The 24,694-nt window shown below is 42.7% G+C and overlaps 1 protein-coding gene across 5 annotated transcripts in view; it reads right to left on the bottom strand.

Annotated features, from left to right (window-relative positions):
* FLNB (filamin B) overlaps positions 1–24,694 on the bottom strand; it is a 107,920-nt gene that overhangs the window by 67,207 nt on the left and 16,019 nt on the right. For all 5 annotated transcript variants that reach the window (XM_065408016.1, XM_065408019.1, XM_065408017.1 and 2 more), the window contains exon 2: positions 253–501. In XM_065408016.1, coding sequence (XP_065264088.1) covers positions 253–501 — 249 coding nt within the window. The remainder of the gene's footprint in view (positions 1–252; positions 502–24,694) is intronic.

Below are 24,694 nucleotides of genomic sequence, written 5' to 3'. Positions count from 1 at the left end.
GGTGTTGATCTAGTAGGTTAGAACAGACAACTGTAGTGGCAACTATAGTAAACCAAACTATATTTTCATCTTTATGCGGACCTTGACCCAAGTCATTTACAGCTTGCTTCCACAAATACTGTTTTGTAGCACTTTTATAAAACAGCCTGTTAGATATCTAATCTTATTACTAAATTTAGAATATTAGCTCAATGCTGCCACAAGGAATAAAAGAGGGAGGAAAGACCCTGATCTACAAAAGAGAACACTTACCTGGCGCACAGCTATCAACTAGGGCACCCAATGCTTTGCCATCCTGCCAGTTTTGATTGAAGTTTGTGATTGGCAAGTAAGGAATTTTGTTCTGAATCCATCCCAAGAGTCTCTGCTTAGGGGTCTGTTTCTTGGCATCATCATCTCCTTCATCCTCCCATACTGGCATGGAGATGGAATAATGGAGGATAAGGGTCCATACTAGGCCAAGGATCAGTTTTAAGTTCCCATCAACAATTGCTTTGCTATCTGCAAGACAAAAGAAATCTGATTAAGCATTATTAAATTGATAAAGGAAAGCTCACCATATACACTATTTTAATCACTATCAAGCAAGCACAGGAATTACACAACACTGCAGTAGTAACCTGACACCAGTGTAAAGAGCTTTAATTTTGGCTCCTTTTAGCCTATTACCAAAATATAGTTTAAAATGACAGCCAAGTTTAAAAGATTATAGCTCAGTGTATGCAATTACAATACAAGAATGTTAGCTGTAAATTAATGTACAGCAGAGGTATATAAATACTTAGTTTCACAACAGTATGTTCTGTACAGAACTGAACTATAATAGCCCAATTTGTATACCACTCACATTCTTGGAGGCTAGTTTTGTCAGACTGTTTTTGGAAGCCAGGTTCAAACTGTTTAATATATTTAGATACTTGTAGAAGATGTGTCTACTTTGGTCTGAAGTACCGGTTAATAAAACCAGACTGCAGGCTGTTTAAGCTCCCACAGAAGATTAGAAGTTCCAAGAGAAAGTTCACACAACGCAAGTGGTTTTGTAGTCTAGCACCAGTTAAACAGCCAGTCCTTTATACTGATCATATATTCAGCCAAGTTCTTTACCCTAGTTTCACTTAAGTATGAAATATTCATGAGAGGGAGGACTTGTAGCCTATCAGAGAACACCTGCCCCGAAGTAGGATTTGCTATGACCAGAAGTGTCGTACTTATGGCTTCAAGGAAATGCCTGCTAGGAAGCTCATATCGAGGACTGGAAGCTAGAAGGTACTGAGTTTAGGAAATGGGCAGAGTATCTTTGCAATATAACCATCTGCTTCCTATTTTGTAAACCCCTATTCTATCAGGCTTCCTCATTTTGTATTTTGCACTGCTGCTCTTTATTACCCATATATGGAGCATTCACATATCAGACCAAGATCCTACCATTTCAGGGTGTGAATTAATTTGGGATAACTGGGAACCTAGCTATAACATCAATAAGCCAGAAGTTTCAGTGCTTCAGTGTCAATTTGTACTAGCCATTGGCATTTTAGTGTTACCCTTGATTCGTGAACAGGCAAAGCAATGACTTATGTTCTAGTTAGGACGACGACAAAAAAAAAAAAAAAAAAGTATAGCAATGATTTATGTTTGAGTCAGAAATACCCATCCAGCATTACCAGGCAGGTGAACCAGTCAGATCAATTCACACTAAACAAGTTGCTATATGTATGAAATACTGCTCCGTTATGACAAGGTGTGGCTTCACCAAGTTGAAGCACATAACTAAAAAGCTTCTACTTTGCAGTTATGGCACAACTGCAAATCTACACAGAGTTTAAGAGGGATCACTGACTGCAGCAAGCAACAATAGAGTAGTGGCCTGAATCAGCTTCCTGTAGTGCTTGATCCTCACCATTTCCTTGGGTGTGCCTCAGCAACAGTCCCTGACAAAAACAAAAGGCAATTTAAAGAATACAGTTTCTGAAGTCTTGTTTTGGGGCCAACTGCTGTCTATAGATATATAGATCTAACAGACAAGACAACTGAGAAGAATTCAAGAGACACTGATCTGGAAAAAAGGGCCTGATATGAACAGGACTAATCTCCCTCTTGCAACTTGGACCAGATTAAAGAGGATATCAACTCCATTTGCTCACTTGACCACTTCTATGCAGTGGTAACTTATTGTTATAGAAGAAAGCAGTCTACTACAGAGTCCCCTAACCCAAGCAAAGCCACATAACATTCAGATGCTATGAACAGCATGAAAACTACATTAGCAAGTTATCAGGTGGGGGCATATTTGGCACAAGTACTAGATCCTGTTAAGGCTATGATTTTTGTCATGAATATTCTTAGTAAAAAAGTTAGACAGGTCACTGGCAATAAAGAAAAAGTCATGGAAGCATGTGAATATTTAGTCTGACTTACTAAAAATATTTGGAACAAAAATAGGGAGCTCAGCTACAGGATCCCCACATTGAACCCAGCAGCTATGCAACTTTGGGGGGGGGGGGGAGAGAAGGGGCCTGCCACCATGCGCTGAAGTCACGGATTCCATGACTTCCGCAACCTCCATGAAAGAATTGTAGCCTTAACTGTTGTTGCATTAAGGTGCCTTTGGAGATCAGGGTTTTGGAGCGGAGCAATTCAAAAATTTGATTGCTCCAAATCCCTGTTGGAGATGACAATTTCCAATTTTACTTGTGCATTTGACAGTTGGCCCCATTTGTGGGTCTTTTACAGGAAGGCGGTAAGAAATAAAATAGGAAAACATGGCTGTTAAAGCTTGACAGGGCATCAGTGAGAGGTTTCATTCCAAGAACTACCTTTTGTGCCAGTTTCTATCCCTTTAAGAACATTCGCCAATCATCTCCACTTTGGTTTCCAACATGGTTGATTGGTCTTTAAATATACAAAATTATCCAGCTTATATTAAGCCATACTGATTAGCTTAGTCTTCTGTTTGTGAATGAGGAAGAGTTTAATAGAACTGATCAAACGGCAAGTTCCAGAAAACATGCAAATTAGTTTTTAAACTCTCCAGCCAACTGTAGTGGAAGTGTCCAGCACAGGTTTTGAAAAAAAAACTTACTGTTACTTTTTAACATCATGACAGTTTAGCTCATGTCTATTTTGCCACCTTGACCAGTTCCAGTCTCAATTTGTAATACAAATACCAGCAAGATGAGCAAGTATCCTTTTGTAATCACTGCATAATGATCAGAGACTGATTATGTACCATTCTATGATAATTAACCCCAAAAGAGTTAAACTTGAATGTCCAGGCCCCTAAGGCTATTCCCAGGCCAAGATGTCCCAAAAAACACTAGTCAGACTTCAAAAACAGATTACAAAATGCTTACGTTACATGTCCTCTTGCTTGGGAGGAAATTATACATGTAGAAAAGTGTTACCACAGCTAGAGCCAAGCAAGCACCAAAGCTTGACACAATTACAGTTCCCATCTAGGAAGAATGGGCATGTTCCTTTTGCCTTACCTACTATCCAGAACATATGGTCGGATATCTGGGGATATGCAGAATTGTGTTCCATTGATTAAACCTTCTAAGCCAAGTCTTTCTAGATCTTCTAGTCAGTTTAAGATTTCTATACAGTTGTCACTTGAGATCAGGAGTGGGCAAACTACAACCCGCAGGCCACATCTGGCCCACAAGCTGTTTTAATCTGGCCCTTGAGCTCTGCTAGAGAGCGGGGTCTGGGGGCTCCAGCACTCCAGCCAGGGAGCAGGGTCAGGGGGCTGCTCTACACGGTTACTGGAAGTGGCAGCATGGTCCCACTCTGGTTCCTACACATAGGAGCAGCCAGAGGGCTCTGCTCTGCACGCTGCCCCTGCAGCTCCCATTGGCCAGGAACCACAGCCAATGGGAGCTGCTGGAGCAGTACCTGCAGACAGGGCAGCATGCAGAGCTACCTGGCTGCGCCTCTGCGTAGGAGCCAGAGAAGGGACATTCTGTTTCTGGGAGCTGCTTGAGGTAAACACTGCCCAGAGCCTGCACTCTGGAGCCTCTCCCCATGCCCTAACCCCCCGCCCCAACCCTGATCCCCCTCTTGCCCTCTGAACCCCTTGGTCCCAGCCCAGAGCACCTTCCTACACCCTGAACTCTGTTTCTGGCCCCACCATGGAGCCCACACCCCCAGCCAGAACCCTCACCCCCTCCTCCACTCCAACCCCAATTTTGTGAGTATTCATGGCCTGCCATACAATTTCTATTTCCAGATGTGGCCCTTGGGTCAAAAAGTTTGCTCACCCCTGCTTTAGATGTTACTTCATTAAAGTACAATTGCATGATCATCTTGCTTTAATGTGCATTTCTATTAGCAGTCAACAACATGATGCTTTGTGTTCAACTTGTTGACAGCTTATTCTGGGATATGCCAACGCAAGTGGCTCGCTTAGTTCTGCGCAGAAGTTCAAGCAGCACCACAGAAGACACTTGCACAAGTTTCAGAAAGGATTAAACTGCTGTTTGTAACTATGAATATGCCTAATGATGCTTTATATTTTCCCTTTATGTTTCAAGGCTGGAGACCCAGACTGTCTAATCCATCGTTAGGGGCTGTGACAAATTGAGAAAGTTCACCTTACTCAGCCAGTTGGCCAAGCACAAGACATGGAAGCCTAGTTAAAGTACTTTTCAAGCTTTCAGCATCCTTACTCATTTCCCACACAGTTATTTGAATAAGTTACCATGGGCAGCATGGGCCCTGAAGTAAAAGCAAGAGGAATTGTCAGCTTAATTTTTGGCTCCTGCAATAGGAGCAACATAGATACAGCAAGAGCCTGAAGGGAATGTTGCAGGGAAGGATAAACAAGATGGCTTTGAATAACAGCAATAAACATTCCAGAAGCCAGAAGGGAATGAGCAGTGTTCATTTGACAAACCCAGGCCACAGATAGAGAGAAGCCCCCAGAGGGGTAGCACTCTAGCCCTAAGCCTGATGTCTGCCCACCCTAGCTTGGAAGATGTTTGTATCCCATTAGCTGTTTCCCCACCCTGGTATAGTCATCTCTTGAATGACAACTTGCAAGCTCCCTAGTCCCAGGGTCAAGGGCCAACACATTTGTCCTTGTTTGCAAGCTGAGAGAGATGTGTCAAGAAATAAGTGACAATAAGAGACTTAAGGTTGTTTGGCCCTATTAGCCCAGGCAGCTTGAATGTGACTTTCCATATCATTGAGTCTCAGGAGTTTGGTATTGTTCACTTTTAAAATCAGCATGTGCCCTCATACATTTAAATCACTGCACAAGTTAGCAGCTCCAAATGTCACTGGTTGCCAAGAGATGCTCCTTTATCAAATCAAAAAACTCAGAAATACACTTATCACAGTTCAGGACAACTGCATCTGTATCAGCTCTCCAATGGTCCAGCAAGGGCACTATGTCTAGGCTCCTAGCTCCAAAGCAGTCATTTCTGCTGGAGAGAAACTGGCATCTCCCCCACCCCTGATCAAGGTATCGTTTCCAGGCTGCACAGTTCCCTGCCTATCCTGAGTTCCCCACAAGTTTCACCCCCTAGCCAGCCTACTTTGTTTATAGTCATCTGGAGACAGAGCGCTGTGATTGCCCACAGTTATTAGTCAGCACACAGCACTCTCAGCAAGCCCCTTAAACTGAAACTACTACAGCTGAGAGATGACCACAAAAAGAACCTCTATAGTTGCTAGTCAGTTTACCAGACATCACCTCAAACTGAAACAAGGGCTCTGGCAGATCGGTCCTTTCCCAAATTATTTTTTCCTGTGGTCACAATAGCGGTTTGCTCAGAATAAGCACACGCATCAATGAGTCACTGCTTTATACTGTTTTGGCCTCTGAGCTCGTCTCCATGTAACAGGTGATCAAACAGAAGGTCCCCTCTCCTCAGGGTGATGCTACAAAATGCCTCTCTCCAGTTAAGCAAAAGACTTCCCATTTGCATACACCTCCCTCTAGAGTTTTCATGAGAAACCCACAACTTGGTTTGTCCCAGAAGTTAATTCTTGTCTGGCGTATCAGTTCAAATAGTCCTTGTAAATCCATGACACTTCCCTGGATTTAGATTAGTCAGATCTCCCCACTAGAGAGGTTACATGCAAATGTTTGTACTGTGGGATTGTATTTTTAATACAGACTCTAAGATACTTAAAACTTAATTAAATAGGTTCCCTGTGGATATTGCAGGAAACTGCCATATCTGTCACTTTACCCTCCCCCCAAGAATTGTACCAATTATGAACACTTGCTCAGGAAGAGTCAGCTTTGTAGGTAAGCAGATGACTGGGAAATTGCCTAGTGACTGATGCTTCCAGGTGGGGCATTTTACTGGAGTGGACCAGTGACCCAAGAGCTCTTGGTCAAAGTGCTACTTGGTAGAGCATGGATGCTCTACCGCCATCTCTTCTCTTAGCCAGTTACTGAGCTGCCAGAGGCTGAATGTGGGATGTCCCAACAAGTACTGCAATCTACATGCTGCACTGTAATTGCTACATTTGGACCTTAGGTAACTTCTAGTTCATGCTCCGAGGACTATATTAATTCAAATTAGGTATCTTTTAGTCTACACTTGCAGGGTCACATTCCTGTAGCCTGAACTGCAGGACATGTAGACAAGCCCATAGCAGCAGACTAGGTTTTATCTGTGACTAGAGTTTGCCATTTTGCATTTACAAGAATAAGTTTTCTGGCCCTACTCATCCTGTCAATTGCATATCCTATGGACTTCAGTGGGATTTGCATGCAACTAGTCAGGTAGCTGTGGCCCCTTGGTGACCTCAGTCTAATACAATGGTACTCAATCTTTCCAGACTACTGAACCCCTTTCAGGAGTCTGATTTATCTTGTGTACCCCAGGTTTCACCTGACAAACTACATGCTTACAAAAAACAGACAAATACAGCAGTGCCACAGCAGACCATTACTGAAAAAATGCTTATTTTCTCATTTTGCGTGTATGAAAATTTAGTTTGTATTGGCTTCCGTTAGTGCTTTTTGTTTAAGCTGTTGTAAAGCTAAGTAAATATCTATATGAGTTGATGTACCCCTGGGGGTTCAGAGGTATTCTAGGGGGTACATGTACCCCTGGTTGAGAACCACTGGTCTAATACACAAACTGACCAATAGCCCCATGTGGTAGGAGTCACAGCTAGAGAGAACATCCAAGACCAGCAAGGAGTGGAATTTAAGTACGTACAAGTCGTGAAGTTTAGGATTTCTATTAGCAACCTTTGCTCCTCAACTATCATTGTTTAGTCCAGGGGTCGGCAACCTTTCAGACGTGCTGCACTGAGTCTTCCTTTATTCACTAATTTAATGTTTCGCATGCCCATAATACATTAACATTTTTAGAAGGTCTCTTTCTAGAAGTCTAAAATATATAACTATTGTTGTATGTTTAAGATTCATTAAATTAAAACGCAGAGCCCCCTAGACCAGTGGCCAGGACCTGGGCAGCGTGAGTCACTGAAAATCAGCCATAGGTTGCCTACCCCTGGTTTAGTCTGTACTTCAGTTACATATAGAGGAAGACATGCAAGTCAGCTTCAATATAAGCAGTGGTAGGATAGGTGTTATGAAGTTTACCTAGTGGCAACCTATGTAAGTAGTGCCCTACAAAATTCGTGGTCCATTTTGGTCAATTGCACGGTCATAGGATTTGAAAAATTGTAAATTCCATGATTTCAGATCTTTAAATCTGAAATTTCATTGTGTTGTAACTGTGGGGGTCCTGACCCAAAGGGGATTGCAAAATTATTGTAGGGGGTTCATGATATTGTCACCCTTACTTCTGTGCTGCCTTCAGAGCTAGGTGGACAGAGTGGCGGCTGCTGGCCAGGAGCCCAGCTCTGAAGGCAGTGCCACTGCCAGCAACAGCACAGAAGTAAGGGTGGCAATATCCACAACCCCTCTAATAACCTTGTGACCTCCCCCCCCCAAAAAAAAACCTCTTGGGTCAGGAACCCTATTTGAGAAATGCTGGCCTCCCCCATGAAATCTACATAATATAGGGTAAAAGCACACAAGACCAGATTTCATGTCAGAAACCAGATTTTCACAGTCCATGATGCATTTTTCATGGCTGTGAATTTGGCAGGGCCCTATATATAAGCTAGAGAGCAGACCCATTGAGTAGTCTCTCTACAAGCAAGAGACATGTTGGTATAGCATTAACTGGCCATTCAAAAGCCCAATCAATGCTGTAGACCAGGGATTCTCTTACTTGTTCTGCTGGGATTTCCTTTGAAAATTTGTCTGGCTCTGATGATATCACCCCCCGCCCCCAATCATGCCACCCTTACTTTGTGCTGCTGCTGGTGGCAGCGCTGCCTTCACAGCTAGGCACCTGGCCAGCAGCCGCTGCTCTCTGACCACCCAGCTCTGAAGGCAGCACAGAGTAAGAGTGGCAATATAGTGACCCCCCTACAATAGGCTTGCAACCGGCTTTTGGGTTGGGACCCTGATTTGAGGAACTCTGCTGTAGACATTTGTTACTGGTGTACAAGTACTCCATTTCAGAACTAAAATATTAAGGGGTTAAGTGACTGAGGTAGCAATAAAGAAGATTAAACTCAGTCCAAGTTTCCTCCCACCATACTTCTAAGAGCCTAGATTTAAATAGGATAATAAAAGCATAAGAATTTCAGTGGCAGCTTTCCAAAAGAATGGATTATGGAGTGTCATAAGGCATGCAATATACACCACCACTTTAAAGTCTTGAACTGGAAACATGTTTTAACTATAAGCCAATTTATAATTGCTGCTTAATTTGATTGCCTGTTGAAGATGGTTACCCTATTGGACAGTCTCTGCAGAGTCTACCGTAACTTTGTAGTGCTATTCAGGTTATAGGCATAGTGTAATGGGAGCCAAAAGAGAGTCTTTAGCTTGACTTAGGCCTTGTCTACACTAAAGGGAAAAGTCGATCTAAGCTACACAATTTGAGTTACGTGAATAGCGCAACTTTTGCATTGGTGACCCCTTTCACACAACAAACCTCAGTGCAACCCCCTTTATAAATTTAAAGAACAAACTTTTATAGGTAACTATTATAAATGTTGGAGGAGAAGCAGGGCTTGGGGGTGGAGGCTGACAGCTTACCAACCCCCCTCCCCCATGTAGTAACCTTGCAACCCCCCTCAGGGGTCACGACCCCCAGTTTGAGAAACCCTGACTTAAGCCATGTATTCAGACTTTCCTGCAGCCACAAAAGTTTCTAGCCTTCAATTAAAGCCAATTCATAGTCACGGGACTCCAGAAACTGGGGCTTTAAGTCATTCCTAATGGATATTTTACCAGGAGTCAAGTACTACCTAGATAGTGACAGCTGAACTTTTATTCACTTGGCTTTTGGTTTACATGCATAGCACAATTGTGGCTGCAGCTGTTTTTATTTAAAAAGGAAAGACTAGTTTTACTCTAGAGAGCAAAAAGTTTTGCTAAGATTAGGAATCCCACAGCAACCCAAGGATGTTGTTCACAGAAACGAAGTTATTAGCCTCTTTTGTTCATGCTAGTTTAAGTTGTTCTTTCCCTGTGCTGCGTCTCTATCTGAAGAATAAGTGTTAGACAAACTGCATCAAATACTTCTTGAACTTTGCTCTGTAGTAGAGCTGCAAGTCTTTGTTGGACAATTTGTGGAAGCATGAGGAGATACTGCAGCAGACACTGAGTCAACTTCATTGCTAAACACAACAGTAAAATGTAAAATTGCTAAGTCCTGTGAAACAACTGAAGGACTGGGGACAGGATCATGAGTACAGAAGAGTTTTGAAGCACATGCACATTAGAGGCTCCAGAAGGTTTGTGCAAACTGAATTGCCAACCTTGGGTGTTGGAGGTGCTCCTAAGAACCTAGATCAGATTTAGATTCTACTTCACCCCCCTCCTTCAATTCTGTCCTACTAAATAGTGTAGGATGCTCCACTGCCCTTTAATAATTCAATGTACAAGAACCTAGCATTCCTTCCAATTAAGAAGCCCACAAGTTCCTCTTGTACTGCAGTGTTCAGCTGTTTTTACAAAGTTTGCTTCCCAGTACAAACTGTATTGTTCATTTATAGCATCATCAGTTGCTTGCATTGCTTCACTTCACCCACAGAGAGTTCTTGATGTAATACTGCTTTGACCAACTCCATTTTATTAATGCCAGCTAACCTGTAAAGACCAGTTGTGGTCTAGACCTTTGAGTTGTAGAGAGGCCAATAACCCGAATTATTCACTTTTGGAAGAAACATTAATGTATCTGCTCTTTTCAGACTGTCAACTAACTGAAACTTGCCATGAAGATTTAGTCTGCCATCGACAGATTATCGAGAGTTACCCTTTGTTTGGTTCAGCACATGCTACTCCGTAGGTAGAGGTGCTGCTGTAAACCAGACAAGATTTACTTTGGGCACCCAACCCTTTAAGGCCAATGGTTAGATTTTCAGTTCTCCCACTTATGTTCATACTTCAAGATCCATTTTCCTATATCTTAAACTAGTGTCAGTCACCCTAAATTTGCAAAATCTCAAATCATGTACTGCAGACTTCTTGCAGTTTGATTTCTTGTCATAAGTAATCAAGACTCAGGTTTCATATACAGCAAAAAGCACTGCTTTGCATTGTGACCACACACACACATACCCATCAAACACTGCCCCTTGTTTGTTTGAGTCCCGTGGCACCTTTAAGACTAGATGTATTGGAGCATAAGCTTTCGGGGGTGAATGCCCACTTTGTCGGATGCATGTACACGAAGTGGGCATTCACCCCCGAAAGCTTATGCTCCAGTACATCTGTTAGTCTTAAAGATGCCACAGGACTGCTGCTTTTTACAGATCCAGACTAACACGGCTACCCCTCTGATACTTGTTCGTTTGAGTTTCTTGAATATTTACAGGGATGTGGACTTTGTACCTGGCAGTTCTCCTCAAGTCATTAATAGTACCTTTCATGTTTAGGATCCAGTATAAAACTTACTGGATTATCACTAATTTAAACACACAGTAAGCACACCCATGGGCACTCAGGCATTTTGTATACAACACTAGCTTTTAGTTATCAATTTAAGTGTGATGAGAGCAAGTTTAACTCCATCCACAGAATATCAAAGATGTAGCTTAATGTATTTCCTGATATCAGTTGAGCCTCTTACTACCATAGAGATCTTGTGCTGCAGATGTGCAAAAGCCAGTTGCCCGTTAATTCCAACTATAAGAAATAAGTTTCATGCTAAGCCTCCACTAGTTTTGTTGAAGACCAGACTATGCCATCAAGTAGCTAGGTTAATAGCAGCTCAGTTCCAGGTCAATCCAACTGGCACATTAACAGTGTTAAATATTTTGCTCCACTGTATTAGAGATAGTAATCTCCACTTTCCCTCCCAATGCACTGTATGAAGGTGTTATAAAGCCCTGCTGAAGTGTATCCACCTCTGGGTAGGACAGCCACTAAACCACAATCTGAAGGAAGAAACTACAGTCATGCTGGTCTCCCAGCCACACTTGTATTGTCCATTATTCACCAATGCAGGATGCTGTGTATTTAACCCTATGCTGGCAGGGCCCAGCTATCTGTCACTTCGTTATACTGGTCAGTCCAACTACAATGGATTTGCCAACCCCACTAACATCCCAGGAATTTAGATATTGGAGAGTGATGTCTGAAGGGATCATGTGTTCAGAGAAAAAAAAAAAAAAAAAAAAAAGGTTCTCTCCCTCCCTACTCCCCCCCATCCATAGCCATAACACGGCTATGGAAATAGATTTTTGCCCACTAAAATACAGTATCAATACTATGAGAAAAGGCAGCAAGACCAACTGTCCCCAGCAGTTCAATCTCAGATTTAAGTCCTATAAAATGAGCATTTTGCACATGTGAGCATGCAGATGAGACTCACTAAGTTGAGTGAATTGAGAAAGGAAATTCTTTGCTTAAGTGCACTGTATACATTCATTCCATAAGCTTATTGTGCCTGTTAAAGCCATTAGCAACATCCTCTATGGGGATAGTGTGTCTAAATCAATTACACAGGTTCCTGTGTGCCTTGAGAACACTTCCACTATTTCCTTCAATAGCTCTTTAGTCTAGACCCACCTAGCAACTTTTCTGGGCCTGGAAGAAACAGCTTGTTGTCTGCTTCTACAGTGACCCCATAAATTGGCCATTATCTTAGATTCCTAGGCATAGGATACCAGCAAGCTCCACAGGTTTATTGTGCCTAACTAGTCTGTTCCAGCTTCACTGCTATTTATAGTTTGTTCAGAAACTTAATCTTGTGACCAATTTGTCACAATTGGTAATGTGACGGGTTGGATCACAGAAACCCCCTTGGGAGCTGCCACCCAATGTGCAAAGACTACCCCTGCTTCTGTTTTCCCTGCCAGCTCAGGATTCCAGCACCCTGTCTTGCTGAGCCAGACACTCCAGTCTGCTCTAACAAAGACTCAGGGTCTGGATCGCTTGTCCCAAAGCTGCAAGTTTACCTGAAAACCAGCTCACAGGAGTGTGCTTGTCTTTAGCACTCAGATGCCCAACTCCCAATGGGGTCTAAACCCAGATAAATCCGTTTTACCCTGCATAAAGCTTATGCAGAGTAAACTCATAAATTGTTCGCCCTCTATAACACTGATAGAGAGATATGCACAGCTGTTTGCTCCCCCAGGTATTAATACATACTCTGAGTAAATTACTAAATAAAAGGTGATTTTATTAAATACAGACAGTAGGATTTAAGTGGTTCAAAGTAGTAACAGACAGAACAAAGTAAGTCACAAGCAAAATAAAATAAAATGCGCAAATCTATGCCTAATCAAACTAAATACAGATAATCTCACCCTCAGAGATGCTTCAGGAAGTTTTTCTCAGACTGGACACCTTCCAGGCCTGGGCACAATTCTTTCCCCTGGTACAGCTTTTGTTCCAGCTTAGGTGTTATCTAGGGGATTCTCCATGATGGCTCCTCTCCCTCTCTCTGTTCTCTTCCACCCCTTTATATATCTTTTGCATAAGGCGGGAACCCTTTGTCTCTCTGGGTTTCCACCCCCCCTCACTGGAAAAGCACCAGGTTAAAGATGGATTCCAGTTCAGGTGACATGATCACATGTCACTGCAAGACTTCATTACTCACTTGCCAGCACACACATATACAGGGAGACTCACAGGTAAACAGCCATCTGCAGACAATGGGAGTCATCAAGATTCCAAACCATCATTAATGGCCCACACTTTACATAATTACAATAGGCCCTCAGAGTTACATTTTATATTTCTAGTTTTAGATACAAGAGTGGTACATTTCTACAAATAGGATGATCACACTCAGTAGATTATGAGCTTTGTAATGATACCTTACAAGAGACCTTTTGCACAAAGCATATCCCATTTGCATTATAGTCACTTATTATCAAATTTTTTATAAAACCATGTAGACTGCACAACGTCACAGGTAATTAAGCAGAATTTCTTTATGGGTCAAAAAGTGTTACACAAGAGTGACCATTACACTAATCGCTAGTAGCTTAAACAAGTGAATGCAGAGGGTTCACCTATATTTTGATAGGGGAGGTAATTGATGTTTATTCTGATGCATGTGGTTCCCTGTGAAGGTGTGGATTTTTGTAAAAAAAAGTGGCCGATTTGAAGAGAGGCTGGCTAAGCTGTCAGACTAGAAACCTGGGATAGCGTTCAAGTGAGTGATGCCAGGAATGAGGGAGTTCTGCTCGCTTTTTTGGCCTGCCAATCTACAGAAGCCGTTTTATTTGAGTGCTGATGTGCATTTGGCATTATCTGTGCCCATTACTTTTTCGTTCAGTGGCTGAATGAAACTTTCAGATCAAAAGACTGCAACAAAACAGCATGTTGAGTCAAAAAATGGAAGTTGTCTCAAAGATAATTAAATGGATTTTGAAATTTGAAACAATTCAGTAAATTCAACCCGAATTCACTAAATGGTTCAGTCATTCTGAACCTGCTTTTTTTGGCAAGAAGTTTTGGCCAAAAAAGATTTCAGCCAGCTGTACATACAGTGCACACTGGGGAGGGTACCTTCTAGGACAAGATTTCTACTGTGCGAGAAGTCACTCATTTTGCAGCTTTCATGCTAGTTTTCTTGCCGATATTAAGGCTTTATTACAGTCTTTCCCTGTCTGGTAAGAATCTGCTGGTTAGATTCAGGGCCACCCGGGGGAGCAAGAGGGATCATTACCCTGGCCCCCCCAATCAAGTGGAGTTGCAATCTGGCACACTAGGTTGCAGCCCTAGTCAAGTTTGGCATGGCAGGCCCATCCTCATGGAGGCCAAACCTGAGTAGCACTGCAGCTTGGTGTGCCAGGTTGTGACACCTGGACCAGGGCCTAGTCCCCATGGGACAGAAGCCACCACTACAGGATGAGTGCAGGACAGGTTTGCTCTCCAACACTGCCCCCAGCTTCCCCTCAGTGGTAATTTTTTGGAATGACCGGGTGGGACCTCCGTTTCAGATTTTTGCCCTTGGTCCTAAAAAGGATTTGAGAGGCCCTGAGTAGTGGGGGGGGGGGGGGGGGGGGAGGAGAAGAAAAAGAGAACCACCCACACTTAACTGAAAGATAAAAGTCTGAATGGATTCAGATTTCAGTAGTGCTTTTAATGATACCACCACACCCATAAACCAAGTTCTTGTGGTACAGGCCATGGACCTCAGACAGGAATCCCTATCCCTCACCTGAGCAAGACAGGCAGCAGGAAGAAATTTCTTCCCCTCAACATGTGGTGAGATGCTAGAGTACCACATTTTCTGTTGTGGGAATTCAACTAAGGTTTACTACAGAAGTGGGTTAAAAATAACCCATTGAACCACAAATTGCTTCCATAAGGGTGGATAGGTGAACAAGAGCAGGGGTCCAGATAATTGCAAAATTAGGTAGTTGATAGATAAGCCTGGTAGGGAAAGTACCAGAATTAAAAAACAGAAATCCAGGTAGTCACAGAAAGCAATGCAATGTTGCACTGAACCTGAATGATGGCCTCCATATAAGTTAACCATTTAAAAATCATCCATCTGGCAGCGAACATGTCTTCCTGCAGCTGTACTGCTAGGAGGCAGATACCCAGCCACCAATTAGGTTAGTCACATGTATATCCATGATCCTTCTTTAAAGGAAGTTTGAATGTTCAATCTTTATACACCAGTAAGCTTTCATAAGTGCTGCTTTGTTAGTGATACTTTGTCCCTTGCCAGTTTTGCAGGGCAGTCTGCCAATATGAGTAAGTTAGCCACCACAACATTTTGAACTAGAAACCTCTGGTTGTTAAACTGTAAGCTAGTCTGGCAGTTGTGCCTGAAACTGGAGGCACACAGTAATGCTTCCTGTTCTAATAAATTCTTCCACACCCCACCTGTGAAACTCTACATTTGTTTAGTACTAATCAAGAAACTAGCTTTCAGACCCCTTCTTGTGTCCTTGAGGCCTGCTGCAGCATGCTTTGGTAAATGACATCATTGACAAACTGCTTATTCTGACAATAGGCCTCATGAGCACAGGCCTCTCATACTTAAAGCACATTCCTGGTTAGTGAAGTCACCTTTGCTCCTGTGTTAAGAGCCCCCAGAAGTGGATGATGAGATCACAATTTTTTCCTGCATGGGACAGGCCCTGACTGAAACACTGCTTCGGATACACTTCATGCATGGACACTACAAGCCTTTTCTTGGCAACCTGACCATTATACACTAATGCACAAGGCAGCTTTTTCATAATACCCATTCATTCTGTATCCAATTTCCTCATGATGCCTGAAGAGCAATGTTTACTCCAATGCCTTTTTACATGGACTAATTTCTGTACTAGGTGGTAAAAAATGCTTCTTGCTTGTGACATTAAGGCCTGGTCCACACTACCCCCCCCACTTCGGACAAAGTACGCAAATTCAGCTAAGTCTTAGCTGAATTCGAAGTACCTTAGTCCGAACTTACCGTGGGTCCAGACGCAGCAGGCAGGCTCCCCCGTCGATGCCGCGTACTCCTCTCGCTGAGCTGGAGTACCGGTGTCGACGGCGAGCACTTCCAGGATCGATCTGGGATCGATTTATCGCGTCTAGACAAGACACGATAAGTCGATCCCAGAACACCGATTGCCTGCCGTAGGACCCGGAGGTAAGTGTAGACGTACCCTAAGTCCTACTTGGAGTCTGAATGCAAGGTGATATGCAGAAGCGGGACTGGGCTTGTGCCCTTTTGTGTTTACTACACAAAGCTTTTGCCAAAAAAGCTCCTCTAGATTTAAAATTGAGGTGCTGTCTAACCTGGAACACTAGTGAAATTGAGAAGAGTTGATGCGGAAAGCTGTAAACTAGATTAGGGGAGAAGGGATGGCGACTAAAGCTTCAGATTTGTGACAAGGTCTCATTGACCAGTGATATTTGAGACCGACCTCTTGTTAAAGGTGCAGGAGTTAACATCTGAATTCCAGTAGAGCTCCACTGTTTTTTTTTTTTTTTAGGCAGTACAACAAGCTTTTATCAAGAAGGCACAAAACCAGGGTGTTTACTTTAAAGTCACTTTGTGTGGTGTTTTTTTTTTTTTAAAAAAAGGTCCCTTAAGGACCTCAATATCTGACACCTCGAAAGCTTGTCTCTCTCAACAGAAGTTGGTCCAATAAAAGTTTTTTCCTCACCCACCTTGTCTCTCTAAATGCTCAATCTGCTTGTGCTCCTTATTGGCTGGGGGGGGGGGGGGGGGGGGAAGAGAATCAGTTCACACTTGTAACTCAAGTTTACACTGGAGGTATTCTCCAATAGAGATGCTACACAATGAGAGTCCAAAAGGAAGCTCAGTTAAAGAAAAATTGGAGCATCCACCTGTCACTGACTTTCCCCCCCCATTTGCTTCCACTCAAAGCCCAGGCCATCTTAGAGAGTCACACTCAGAGGGACAGCAGTGAAACAGGACTGGAAAGTGGGTGGCAAGAAAACCTCCCAGAAAGTATCTATGGCAGAGTTCCACTCCTCTGGGTCCCCTAACACTGAAATTGTGGCATGTGTGCATGAGGTAATGCATACCCTATGCCTGACCTGCTGTAGCAGGGCAGAATGTTTGTAGTGGAAAAGTCTTATAGATTTTGAGGTTGTTGGATTGGGCTGGGAATAGCCTGAGTCAGCAACATTTCAATCTAGTTCACCTAGCTGTAGCAAGTTCTATTTTAAGAATGAACAATAAAACCTTAGCTTAAAGACAGCTATATATTGGACACGTTTAGCGAGCTACTGGTGGTCCTAGAAGCCTGAGACTCAGATGAAATTGAGGCAAAAGTGATTCTAGTGCTAATTAAAGAGTATGCTGCTTTATAATTTATGCCTCGTTGATTTAGAGGAAGTAAGTGATAAGAGCCTCATTAGCAAGATTCAGCCATGCTCAGGTTTTGCTTTGTGTAGGTTTAAAAATTACAAGAGCTTCTAGTTTACTGTGGATAGCACATGCTTAATGTGCCAACAGCAATTTAAGAATCTCTTTACAGGAAGATAGTACAGATCCAGAAGACATGGGAGACTTCAAGACTAGTTAGGGTTGCCTCCAGAAATACATCCAACCAAAATTGGCTTCATCACAAGGCATAATTTAAAATTATGCTTTAATTCCTGGCTACTCCAGGACAATCCTGAAGGGTTGGCAACCACAGGATTAGTGCTCGTTGTCAGGTATTTGGATTCTTATTCCAGTGGAATGTTAGGAGCACTGTGAGATGAGAAACTCAATTTGTGTTTCTTCCCCTAGTTCTAAATAAGGTATCACCTTTAACTGAAGGGTCCAAGTGGGGAGAGGAGTCTATTCCCACATTATCTCAGAGTGGAATCACAATTTGAGATTTGTCCTCCCACACCCTTTTCTGCCTTTTTGGTGCTGTAAAACTGTAAAAGGATTAAAGATTCTGGCTTGCTGACTGGGGAGCCCTCCAAGTAGGTAGGAAATCATAATCCAATTCCTAAATATATAACCTGATGTTGAATAAGTCATGTGACGTAGTATGTTAGTTTTATTGCAATTTTGCCTTAAGGTTCAATAAAGACAGGATCCCCTAAAACTGAAGTAGAGATAGTAAAGTCAGTATCCCTTCACTAAGAGTATGCCTGACCGCAAGTGTTCTCCCCCTCCCAGAAGAGGCAGCTAGATACCTTGGGCCAAAGAGGCTTTAAAGTACCCCTAGGGAACACAGGAGGCTTCAGTTGAGTGGGCTATTAACTGAAGCAGTCCCCAGCACTTCAGTGTAGCCTCTTCCCTACAGAGCTACAATAGACCAGCACAGGAAATAGCTGTTTTATGGCTTCCTTGGAAAAGTTTGAACACAGTAAGTTACATCCCTGTTTTACAGTTTTCCCCACTTTAAAGTTCAAGGGTAACTTAGTGACTGGTTGTTTCCCCTCAGAACTTCACTCTTACAGCATGATGCCTCAGCTAAGAATTAGGAACGCCAAATCGCAACAAATAAGCTAAAAGGTTCCCACATGCCAGAGTGACCTCTACATTGCTTAATAAGTGTTTACTCACACTGTGTGTAGGTCAAGATAGTTATGAGGCAGCAAGTAGATGACTGCTGAGATAAATGAGCCTATTCAGATATGGTTCAGTCTGATGTCTTCTCTGCAGCAGATGCCAAGTACTAAAGCCAGAGTGGATGGAATTTTTGAAGCCAAAACCAACACATTGGAAATAATCAGTGATTACTGTTTGGGGAAATCCTTGGCTACAATGTTCACTTTGATTCAGTTTTTCCATTTGGAGTCACTGTACTAACAGGACTGGCAGGAAGAAATCCCCATTCATGCAGCCCTGCACAGTTCAACCAAGCTCTGCTATGTACTGAAATAGGTTTTAAAGCAAGACAAGTTTGAGATAAAAAGTTTGTTGGTGTTCATAATCTGGCATGATCAAATCTTCAGGTTACCAATTAACTATTTTAAAGACTTCAGCATGCCACAGATTGTTCACATGCACTTGAAAAGACCCAAGATCTTGATATTTTATCTTAAGATTATGCACTGATTCCTAAGCAAATTTCTACTGTGGTCTTGATTTATAATTTGTATAGTTTTGTGGCAATATGTTGTCCAGTACGTTAGTATGACACCAACGGATAGAGACATCCTATATACACACACACACACACACACACAAGTTTTGTGTAATGTGAAGTTGTCATATCAATATCCTACAGGGTTTTTTTTTTTTAAATGGAAATTCAGCTATCCTGATCTCATTTCCTTGGGCAGAGGGACAGGAGGCAAGCAGACAGTAGGTTTTATACTGCAAGTAAACATCTAGTTAATTTGTGAAGTTTATTTCTTTAGTGCTACTCATTTGAGCAATTTGACCAATGGAGTAGACAATCCCTCCCTAACCTTTAGATATGGCAGGATCCTAGTCAGCTTTGGGCATGCATAGAGTTGCTCTCGTCAGGCAAAGTGGACAAGTGCTAATAGTGGTGTTGGTTTATTTGATCCTGTAATAGCAGTTGAACTCCCTATTCCAGTGTAATCTACTATAATTATGGGTTTCTGATCTGGGTAGGCACTGCATGTGTCTAGAAGATAGTACTGCAGTAGAGTTAAGTAGAAGCTAGTCAGTTACACCCTGGCTGCATCCACTCCAGTCATGGAGATAAGTCTAATTTGCATAAACCAAGCCTCTTTTCCTGACAACACTCCCTCCTCCAAATAAGATTCAGACCACCTGCACAGCAATTGCAACAGCATCCAAGCGAGTTTGATCTGTTAGACATAGGAGGTGTGCATTCTGCCTGCATTCAAGTCATCATACTGCTGACCACATGGCTGGTGAATCAAGCCCACAAAGTCTTTGCACTCTACATTTAAAGTGAGAAATAGAAAGGAAGACAAACCTTTGTAAGTCTTAGGGTACATCTATACTTACCCGCTGGTTCGGCGGCAAGCAATCGATCTTCTGGGATCGATTTATTGAGTCTTGTCTAGACATGATAAATCGATCCCGGAAGTGCTCGCCGTCGACGCCGGTAATCCTGCTCCGCAAGAGGAGTAGGTGGAGTCGACGGGGGAGCCTGCCTGCCGCATGTGGACCTGCGGTAAGTACCTTTACGTTCGAACTAAGATACTTCGACTTCAGCTACATGAATAACGTAGCTGAAGTTGCGTATCTTAGTTCGAACTGGGGGCTTAGTGTGGACCAGCCCTTAGAAAGCTGCTTTGTATTTCTATGACGACTTTTTGGTACTTCCGGTGTTTGAGCCAACTAGTATTCAGTTTAGAGAGTTTCCCCCAGAATAACACTGATAATCCCAACTGTCACTGTGACTACAGCTTCTAGTATCACATCCTTTAAGAAGGTTGAGCCTCAACAAGGCAGAAAACTCAAGTGTTCTCCAGCTCTTTAGGTATAAAGTGATTCCCCCTCCAGACTTGAAGTCATTTTAAGCATAGTTCTGTACATTTGACACTATAACCAGAGCAAACAGCCCACCACAGGAAGCAGCAGTACTTCCATTGGCCCACCAAGTTAAATACAGGTATTCTCATTTCTCCATTGCACAGTTGAGATTTAAGATCTGTATATTTAGCGTACTGCATATGACACTTATGTTTATGTAATTTCAACTAGAAGTTGCTAACATAAGGAATAAGAATGTTGGCTTAAAGCCCAGATAACTTGTCTGATCATGGTGGCCACTGTCAGACAATCCCCTTCTGAGAAGCTTCCAAAAACAAGGATAGCAGTGATGAATCTGTATGGAATACATTCTGCATGGGTGGTCTCCAAGCACCTTAAGAAGGGCCATATGGGATTATTATAGCTCTGGGCACATTAACCACAGCTGTTTAATGCTTATATGTGCAGGATAAATGGCCACAGAATATACTGTAGTTTAGACATGAGTTTCTATTACATATAGGATTTTATATTGCCAGAGAAAAATCTCTTATCAAGCACACGGTGAGCTTTTTAAGCTAGTTCTAAAAAAAAAAAAAGGGGGGGGGGGCAGGGAGAACTGGTTCAAAGGTAACTTTGTAAAAATTTGATACTTAGTTTTTCAACCATCTCTAGCTGCTAGTGAGCAACTCCATTTGTTAAAATTTTTAGACAGAACTACATTAGGTTAGTTTTTGGCCATGCAGTAGGTAGTCCATTTTATTTTGAGTAGCAAGTTTTTTCCTGCATTTATTAGTCTAGCCAAACTTCCACTCGTCCTTCAGAGCATTTTGTCTAATGTTCAGAAGCCATTCCTCTGCCAGCCAATTTGTATTCAGCCGATTACTTAATTTGTGGTAATAAGGCAGAAGAGCCTCTTAATGGTGACTGTTTGGTGACAGTGAGGTCAAGGAATTGCCCTGCTCCAGAGTGGAACAAGATTCAACTGCTAAACATTTAGAATTAATCCAGAGGCAATGCCACCTTCACCCTCCAGCACATGATAGGATCTAAGATTCTCTATTCTTCCAGCGCTAAAGGCTGCACTATTGCATTTGTGCCGTACTTGGAATTTGAGCAAGTTACCATATCCAAGCTCTATGAAGGGCTAGTATTACTGCATTTAACAACAGATTAGGATGCAATTCATTACAGCCAATAATTCACTAGACATTGCAGTCAGACTGATCTCAGCTGCAGACAAGCACAGACTGTTTACTTTTACACACAAAGCATGCATTTTATAGTTACATATTCCTGGGCTCATTTTGGCACCTTAAAATGAGGCGCAAGTAGCCTATATTGGGGTTCACAACCTTTGAGGGCCCCCCTGCCCCAACAGGTTATAAAAACTCCATAGCCCACGTGCCACAATAACTAGTTTTCTGCATATAAAAGTGAGAGTCAGTATTAGGGGTAACAAGCAGGGCAATTGCCTGGGCCCCCCCCCCCCCATGACACAGGGGCTCCCGCGAAGCTACATTGCTCAGGCTTTGGCTTCAGCCCTGGGTGACTGGACTCAGGGCCCCAGGCTTCAGCTTTCTGCCCTGGGCCCCAGCAAATCTAATGCTGACCATGCTTGGAGGGCCCTCTGAAACTTGGCGCTCAGCCCCCCAGGGGGCCCTGGACCCCTTATTGAAAGCCACTGGCCTGTATGCCAGTTTTGTAGATTTCATTTGCTATTGGATTCAAATGAAGAGGAGAACTCATCACCAAGGCTGCAGTAACTCAAGGAGCCATTGTTTAGTTTGGAAGCTAGCTAAGTTGGTACAATGCTTTGTTGCATAGACATCTTAAAACTTGCAATAGTAGCCTATGTTATCTTCAGGAAAGTCAAGGTCCTAACATGACTTGTTATCCAGCTCCGCATCAGCAAGTTTCATCATGAATGGGAAGGAAGGTGGTTCAGAACTTCAAAGATTACGTGTGTACACACACACACACACACACACACAGAGGAGTGTTCCTAGACTAAACCAAGTCTGAATTTCAAGGATGGCAATGCATATTTATAATGCATTCAATTCAGCTGTTTCACTCAGACAGATGCAAATTCCAGAGATTAGGTTTAAGGATCCATGTTATTTAACCACTGCATCAATGTGGATTTGGTTTAAGGGTTTGAATGCTTCTCCCAGGAGAAGTTATTTTACATAATCCCGTAAGCGTGAACAAGGCTAGTGCTGGCCTGCACAGGCCAGTCTACTTCCTTGGAGTCCACAAGTTTCAGCTTTGACCGTACATCTCATGCTGGAAGAGACTTTCAAAATTCATCTCAGTTAAATGGAGATAAGTTACATCACTTTGACAAAGAATTTAGAGACTACACTTTTGAAAGCATAAAAAAACCACCAAACACACAAACACTGTTGCCTGCATATGCCAGGCAGATTTAGTTAGGTGGAGATACCATCCACATATGGTGCAAATATCCTTTAGCTGATGAACAGGGTGGTCTGTTTTAGCCTTAGGTGTATGTTTCAGTCTGAATACTTTCTTTGTCCAATTGTAAGTTTCAGAAGCTTGTGATTTCTCTACAGCTCCAGTATGAAAAGTACCATAGCTTGTTAAAGCCTATATTTGTGTAATAAACTGGTTAATTAAAAATTAAATATTTAGGCTTCCTCTCCACTCCAGGCAATGTATTTTCAGCCAATAGTGTGGATGTTTAATTTAAATAGTTTCCCTACACCCCACACACTTAAAACATGTTTTCCTAGTGTAATTCAGGCTCAATTACAATTTTCTGCACCACAACTCAGAAAGTGTTCCTCCTATTTTAAGATGTTGAGCTCCCAGCTTGGCAGTACTATGGTAGAGCAATGTTAGGCAAAGCCATTACAATCTTTGCCTAATTAACATCTCATGCCACACTATTTAGTGAGACTGCTGTAAGACGTCTACAGATGCATGTATGTGCTAGCAGCTCAATGAAGACTGAAAGCAATGCTAAGATTACAACAACAAAAAATCCATTGCTTCCAACTCAGATCTGCTGCTTGATTCATGTCTGCCAACTTAAAGTTTAAACTCACTGTGGGATCCATAATGGCAAAAGTGAGCTGGCTCTTATTCCCCCTTATATCCCAAATTGTTTATGTTCCAAGGCTAATTACCCTGTTCAGCCTCGGTTAAGGTAGTAGGGTTGCCAGGTATCACCAAGGGGATAGTTTATCCTAGCCTCCAAGAATCTTTGACATGCAAGAAGAGAATGTGACTTGCAACTCTGAGTAGACATTCAGTTTGCAGGGCTGGCAGTTGGACAATTTTTTCTGCTCTATTAACTGAACAAATCTGAAACACTGAACCCCCATAATGTTTCTGAAGAGTAACTCCTGTTCTCCAAGTTCACTGGAAAAACCTAACACTAGTCCAGAAGTGCATAATAAATAGACTAGCATTAAAAATTACAGGGCCAGTTAAATCCCACATTAGTTGGTTCTGTTGTAGAGCTAGCTATCAGGTGCTTACCAACACCAGAAAATAGCAGCTGCCAACTTACCCTTCTATCCTGCTGAACTGAACTCAGCACATTTCTTGTCAGAGCACATGCAATGCAGACAATTTCTAAAGCCAACTTCAGCATAGATTACTTACTGGCAGCTACAGTTTGCACCTCAGCTACAGACTATGATTAGGAAGCAATCAAGAGGTGTATCACAGAAAGCAGATTCTAGAGTCAGTGCATTGATTTGATCAGAGTGGCCTGAGCCATCTTCTCTAGAGGTAGAAGAGACATAGGCCTTGGCTACACTCGCGCTTCACAGCGCTGCCACTGCAAGCTATTCCCCTCGGAGAGGTGGAGTACTTGCAGCGCTGCGAGAGAGCAGCGCTGTAAGTACTCCACCTCTCCGAGGGGAATAGCTTGCAGCGCTGCGCGGGAGCGTGCAGCGCTGCAGGCGCTGATTACACTGGCGCTTTACAGCGCTGCACTCGCTGCGCTCAGGGGGGGTGTTTTTTCACACCCCTGAGCGCAGCAAGTGCAGCACTGTGAATTGCCAGTGTAGCCAAGGCCATAGGAGTAGGCTGGAGACATCCCATCCAATATCCTGAGCCATCATTCCATTTTAGGAGCACCTACCCACACTGCTAGACTGGAGTCTCCCCTTTTAAAAGTCCTCCATTTTATTCCATATCTGGTACAGTGTGATGCTAGTAGTGAGCTGCCAGCAGGCCCTGCTGCCAGCTCACTACTAGCATCTGTTTATTCCTTATTCAGGAATAATCTTAAGTACAATAAATGCAGGCCAACAAACCTTTAAGAGCTTAGCTAAGGTACAGTCCAGACAATTTAAACTGGGTAAGGTGGATGGTTT

The sequence above is a fragment of the Emys orbicularis genome, chromosome 7, assembly GCF_028017835.1.
Source record: "Emys orbicularis isolate rEmyOrb1 chromosome 7, rEmyOrb1.hap1, whole genome shotgun sequence".
Lineage (NCBI taxonomy): Eukaryota > Metazoa > Chordata > Testudines > Emydidae > Emys > Emys orbicularis.
Note: the sequence above shows the minus strand (reverse complement) of the source record. Positions and strands in the feature narration are given on the sequence as shown.